General features: G+C 36.8%; 1 protein-coding gene across 1 annotated transcript; it reads left to right on the plus strand.

Moving 5' to 3' along the window:
* The first annotated feature begins 4,503 nt into the window (after positions 1–4,503).
* On the plus strand, positions 4,504–6,146 carry LOC122045325 (transcription repressor MYB5-like). The gene is made up of 2 exons (XM_042605503.1): positions 4,504–5,277; positions 5,350–6,146. Exons 1-2 carry the CDS (start codon positions 4,853–4,855, stop codon positions 5,870–5,872), a joined length of 948 nt encoding a protein of 315 aa, XP_042461437.1. The 5' UTR covers positions 4,504–4,852; the 3' UTR covers positions 5,873–6,146.
* Positions 6,147–7,151: the final 1,005 nt, after the last annotated feature.

Here is a 7,151-nt window from a genome sequence, read left to right on the forward strand (position 1 = left end):
GAAATTAATATTTAATTGAATTAATAACTTAAGGTGATTTGGGTCGAACGTGTTAAGTTCCGCAGGAGATCCAAGTCAAAACCTAAAAGAACAAATAGATTAAGTTTTGGATCAAACGTGTTAAGTTCTGCAGGCGATCCAAAATTTAATTTAAAAGAAGACATGGTAGCTAGGAAAATGTTTAGACCTTTGTACAAAATTTTTGTACAGTGGAACCTCTAGGTTTTCCGAGTAGCAACCAACACTTAACACTATTGATCTAAATCCACCTATGTTATAAAGTTGATGAAATATTTATTTAAGAGATCGGCTCCGATGTCAAACATGGCGAGGCACTAGGCCTTCTTGGGTATGGGATCATCCACCACTGCCTCGACAAAGCCTTTAATAGAAATTCAATATTTAATTTCCTAAAATAACATTAGGTTTAACCGAAAAGAACAATCGAATCACAAATCCGAAAAACAAAACAAAAGAAACACAACTTTGAAACACATCCGAAACTCTAGAATCATATGCCTCTTGTGTTTGGAATTCATACAAATAAAAATTAGTATGATGCGGAAAACAATTACTAGTTATACCTTTCTTTGTAAGCAAATAACCTCTTGATCTTCTATCGTATTCCTCTTCTAATCTCGGACGTTGTGTGAGCAATGATCTTCCGAGACGAGAACCACCAAGCTCCTTCTTCTCCAAGCTAGATTTGGTCACCACTAATTCTCCAAGAGATGTAGAGGTCCGGCCACCACCACCAAACTCCAAGGGATGCTAGAAACAAAGTCTCCTTTCTCTCATTCTTCTCCTAGCTAGAACCGGCCACCAAGGACTCCTCTTGTGTTGATGCCTCCGGCCACAAAGGAGGAAGAGAAAAGGAGAAGAGCTAGAAGTAATAGGGTCGGCCTCCACCAAGGAAGAGAGGGAGGGAAATAGAATAGAGTTGTTTTTCATGAAGGCACCCCTACCCCCTCTTTTATAATCCTTGGTCTTGACAAATAAGAAAATTTTAAATAAAAAACTTCCTTATTACTTTGACATAAAAAGGAAAATTTAAAAGATTAAAAATAAATTCCTTTTCATGAATCAAGTGGCTGGCCACCTTCAAGCTCCTAACAAGGAAAGTTTAATAACACAAGAATTAAAACTTCCTAATTTATTTCTGGAAATTTTAATAAAAATTTCTCTAATAATTTTCCCTTCATGGTTAGTTATAAAAGGAAATTTTATAAATTAAAATCTTTCTTTTAAAACATGTGAATGATTTCCAAAAAGGAAAGTTATCTCTAAAATTAAAATCTCCTTTCAATCTACAAATAAGGAAAGATATCTAATCTTTTCTTAATCCTTTGTAGAAACTTATAAAAGAAAAAATTTATAATTTTAAAACTCACTTTTAAATCATGAACATGGTTACAAAAAAGGAAAATTTTCTTAAAATTAAAATCTTTCTTTCAATTTACAAATAAGGAAAGATATCATATCTTTTCTTAATCTTTTGCAGAAAGCTATAAAAATGAAAGATTTAAATTTTAAACTTTCTTTTAAAACCATAGAATCCACATAAGAAAATTAAAAAAAATAAAATCCTTTTAATATGATGTGGCCGACCACACCAAGCTTGGGTTCAAGCTAGGGCTGGCCACACCATCTTACTCATCCTAATTGCTTTGGCTCACCCAAGCTTGGGTTCCAAGCTTGCTTGGCCGACCCCATTAGGATGAGTATAAGGTGGGTAATAAGTGGGTATGTGGTGGGTATAATTCTCTATATACAAGAGGCTACGATAGGGAGCGAGAGGAGGAATTGGTTTTGGTCTCCCGATGAAATTAAGCTTCCCGTGTTCGCCCCGAACACCCAACTTAATTTCATCAATAATAATTCATTCCACTAAAGAATTATTATTGAACTACCGCACCAATCCCAAATTACATTTTGGGCTCCTTCTTATTATGAGTGTGTTAGTCTCCTTGTGTTTAAGATGTCGGATGCCCACTAATTAATTGAGTTACTGACAACTCATTTTAATTAATATCTTAGTCCAAGAGTAGTACCACTCAACCTTATCGTCACGTCGGACTAAGTTCACCTACAAGGTTTAACATGACAATCCTTATGAGCTCCCCTTGGGGATATTATCAACCTAGATTACTAGGACACAGTTTCCTTCTATAATCAACAACACACACTATAAGTAATATCATTTCCCAACTTATCGGACCTATTGATTTATCGAGTTAAATCTCACCCTTTGATAAGTCAAAGAAATGAATACTAAATATATGTGCTTGTTATTATATTAGGATTAAGAGCACACACTTCCATAATAACTAAGGTGTTGTTCTTTTATCAAGTCAGTATAAAAAGAACTTACCTTAAATGATCATGCTTATTACACTCAAAGTGTACTAGTGTAATTTATCAGTCAAGATAAACTAACACCTAATTACACTACGACTATTCCAATGGTTTATTCTTTTCCATTTTAGTCGCGAGCTACTGTTTATAATTTATAAAGAACCGATAACATGAGCTTCTGTGTGTGACACCACACACCATGTTATCTACAATATAAATTAATTGAACAACTACACTTAGCATAAATGTAGACATTTTTTTACCAATGTGATTCTTTATTCCAAAATAAATGTTTACAAAAGCTAGACTTTTAGTATACACTCTAACAGCGCCGACTTAGTTGAGCATATCTGGGGGCAATACAACAACAATCCGTGAATTAATATTTCATATATTATTTTTAATGGCATAATAGTATGATTTATTTAAGTTATTGTTGCATTTCAATTTCATAATTACATGGTAATTTAAAATAAATTTTCTTTTCCCAACTTTATAATTTTAACCGCTCAGTTGTAATTTTGTTTTCCTAACTTTATAATTTTAGGTATTCAGTTGTAATTTCGTTTTCCCAACTTTATAATTTTGTTTTTTTAATATTGTAATTTCATTTTCTCACAAACATCTATTTTATTTAATAAATATATTTAAAAAATTAATATTATTTTTGAAAAATAATAAAATTATATTTTTAAACATAAGATTAATAATAATAATAATTTAAATATTTTAAAATATATTTAAAATATATTTATTTAATATGATATAATTTTAAGATGAGTGAGTGGATGGTGGGATCTATGAATAATGAGTATTAACGTTAAAAGGGATGTGAGTGAAAAAATAATGTTATTATAATGAATATGTGACAGTGAATCTTATACTTTTTGATGAGATGATGAATGTTATAACATTAGAGTATTGTCGATGCTATTAAGGAAATTGATCCCCTTTTGATGTTTATTAAATTCTACAGAAATTGTCGCATCACGAGAAGAACAGCGAGAAGAAAACTTCAACATCATCGCTCTTGAATGCTATATGGATTTTCACCGCGGCGAAATTTCTGACCGCATCATAGAGGCTTTTGTTAGATGATATGATAGCTTTTTAGTAGGGTTTTATGCTTTGTTTCCTCCCACGCGCAGATGAAGAAGGGGAATAAAATAAAAGAAGAAGAAAGGCGGAGAAAATAAGAGAAAAATGGAAAGCCCAAACAAGAATTAACTTTTACACATTGTTGAAACCATAAGAAAACGCATCGGAGCTCGCCCCTTCTCCGGCACCGCCGCCGAGTTCATCACGATGGTCGTTCTACAGCCTTATTAATGACTGCTACGCCGTCTCCAGCTGATCAACCCTCTTCCCTCTCCAACGCGCGCGAACCGCCCGCCTCCAGTACTGCCGCCCCGATGCCACTGCCGCCACTCTCTCGTCCTGGATGCTTAACAAAGTTGGTTCGACATTGTTACTATGTCCAGCTTTGGCCAGTTGGACACTGATTCAGCTTTTGATCAATATCTCCCATTCTATATATCCACCGGAGTAATTGACCTAGAAATGGCTTCAGATTTTAGTCGACTTCTAAGATAAACTAAGCTCTTTGAATGTTCTGCCAATAATTAATACGATGAAAAAACTGAACTGAAAATAAAATAAAATGTAACATTCTCTTCTCCACGTTATCTAAAACATTTTTTGTAATTCTTACACTACTAAGAAAAGATGATTAAACATTGTCATCGTTAAGAATATTAATTGAAGGGAAAATAATAATTATTCTGCTAAATTTCATGGTAAAATATATAGACAGGTATTAATGAGAAAAAAAAAAAAAATTAAAAAGTCATCAACAATAGAGGTGATTGTGGATCTGATTGATTCGATTATTTAGGTAAAAAATTATTTATTCCTACTAAATCAGATAATACAATATCAGGATCTATATATGGTCCTATATTCGACGATTATTATGTATCAGATATCCGACGGATTGTCCGTTATTTGAATATCCGACCATATATCCAATGAAATATAAAATATAAATATAAAATAATAAAAAAATAAAATTAAATATTTTTTAATGATAATAGACATTATTCATTACACGTTGTAGCAGCTAATCGCCTGTAGCTGCTATAATGTGTAGCAACTTATCGCTACACATAGGAGTGATCGCGGATCAGTTGATTGGATTATTGGGATAAAAAATTATCTGACCTTACTAGATCAGATAATATAATATTAGAACCCTACATCCGATCCTATATCCGACGGATTTTTTTTCGGATCGATTCAGATCGGTATAAACGGATTGGTCGGTTTGACAGATTCAGTATTCACCCCTAATCAACGAAGACTTGGGGACGAAAGATTGGGATCCGCTGTTCTCAGTCGGCGACACGAGCCACATGAGAGCTAACAAACGCCATTGGCGTTCGCGGTTCGTCCAACGCTGCTGTTTGTATCTCGGCTTACACTGCGGATCCCACTCTACATGGATAAGCCGTGGCTCCCACCACCATTCGGCCTCCCTTATGCATCCTTTGCCTGCAAGGAATCAATTAGTTTGCGACAGCCAGATCGAATGAGAAGGAGCAACTCAGCGGCGGCGGCGGCTGGGAGGAGGAAGATCCTGAGGGGAGGAGGAGGGTCCGGCGGCGAGCCGAGGGCGTGCTGCAGCAAGGACGGGATGAAGCGGGGCCCGTGGACGCCGGAGGAGGACGAGGCCCTGGCGAGCTACGTGCGGCTGGAGGGCGAGGGCCGGTGGCGCACCCTTCCGGCCCGAGCAGGCCTCCGCCGCTGCGGCAAGAGCTGCCGCCTCCGGTGGATGAACTACCTCCGCCCCTCCATCAAGCGCGGCCCCATCGCCCCCGACGAGGAGGACATCATCCTCCGCCTCCATCGCCTCCTCGGCAACCGGTACCGATCGTTCCCCAATTCTCTACCTCTTCCAATTCAACTTTGATCGAGAAGAACCGATTATCGCGACAGGTGGTCGCTGATCGCCGGCAGAATTCCGGGGCGCACCGACAACGAGATCAAGAACTACTGGAACACGCACCTCAGCAAGAAGCTCATCGGCCAAGGCATCGATCCGCGCACCCACAAGCCATTGCCGTCTCCCTCCGCCCCATCCGCCGTCGCTGCACCGGCGGCCTATGCCATCCCACGACACCCACCTCGCCCTAACCCTAACCCTAACCCTAACATGCCCGACGGATGCTGGACGGAGAGCAGTGACCACGATCAGTTGATCGACGTCAACGCGGAGGCGGCGGAAGCCGGAGAGCGGCTAGAACCAGAACTGTTTGGCGTCAGCTTCGGCGAGGACAACATCTTCTCCTCCTTCCTCGACTCACTCATCGGCGACGGCGAAAACGATCACATTAATGGCGATACTCCTCCTGATGACGAACAATTTGCCTTCGTTTGGGAAAAGGATCTCGAGGCTCATCTAGATCTGGAGGACAATGCACACGAGCAGTTTACAGGTGATCCTGATGCAGGAATCTGACTGATTAATCTAAGTATGTTTAATTCATATATATTGTGACAAAAGATGAATACGTTCGTGCAGCACCCTCATCAACCCGTCAACGAGGAGGTTATGTTTAATTCATATATATATTTATGTGTAGTGTGCTGTAATAGTAATAGATAGATAGATAGATATTGTTGATAAATGCTTGAGAAACCAGTATCATGCATGAACTAAAGAACACAGCTTTAATTACTTCATTATGTTTATTAATGCGTGTGCATGCATGCTTGCATACACATTAATTTGCTGCCAAATGAGATTTGGAATATTTCTACACATTAATTTGATCAGTTTAGTTAGTATTATTTTGCTAGGCAGAATTAATTTTGTAATATATTCTAACTATAGGCAACTTGAAATTGACTGTTATATTCGACAGAAACATTTTCAAGAAGGAAGGATAAATTTCAAAGTTTCCTATGCACAATTAAATTATAATTTCAATAAATTCTAACTATCAACAAGAATTGTTATTACTATGATATTAATGTATTATAGATGTTAATAAAATTGTTTCCTATGCACAATTAAATTATAAATTATATTATAGGTACTCTCAAATTATATCACATATATATAACTATCTAGTTCTATTTTAGGCTAGCTAGATCACTTAGTTTGGACTAACCGACATACTTGACTCGATCGATTGGCATATAGGTCTGTCCAAGCCTACCACAACTGTACTAAGTCCACTCATACAGCTGCCTAACATGACTAATTCATCAAGCCCACCTGACCTGATCCTTACCTGTCCTTCCAAGTTGACCAGCCTTTTACAGAACTTGGAGTTGCCTAATTGACAAGTACCTATCTCTCAACTGACCATCAACTCTCGCTTAGATGCGCGCGCGCTTGAGATGAATGGTAGTTAGAGTCCGTTAAAACCCTGGCTTTGACTTTTCCAAGGTCAAAAATCTAAATATCGACTAAATTCGGGAGATGTGCCTTGTGAGAGATTTTAACTAGACTGTAAATGAATCGAAGCTTCATCAAAACTTTTGAGTTTATTTATATTTATTAAATACGTACCAGATTAATTAAATAAATAAATTTAAATAATTAATTCGTTAAATTAAATAAATAAAATTTAACACATATATATTCAGTCGATTAATGTTTATGAATAACGTTCATTAATAAAATTTTAATTAACATGCTAAATAAATTTTAAAAATAATTAAAATGAATAAACGAGTTTAAATTATCAAGTCAGTATATAACTAGTCAAGCAAGTAAAAATAAATTTGAA

This window comes from Zingiber officinale, chromosome 2B (assembly GCF_018446385.1).
Source record: "Zingiber officinale cultivar Zhangliang chromosome 2B, Zo_v1.1, whole genome shotgun sequence".
Taxonomy (NCBI): Eukaryota; Viridiplantae; Streptophyta; class Magnoliopsida; order Zingiberales; family Zingiberaceae; genus Zingiber; species Zingiber officinale.

What these genes read in the sequence shown, in the direction of transcription:
- LOC122045325 (XM_042605503.1), top strand. Translation starts at nt 4,853, where the DNA reads ATGGATAAGCCGTGGCTCCCACCACCATTCGGCCTCCCTTATGCATCC. An exon ending in CATCGCCTCCTCGGCAACCG is followed by an intron (nt 5,278 to 5,349) that starts GTACCGATCGTT and finishes TTATCGCGACAG; the next exon opens with GTGGTCGCTGATCGCCGGCA.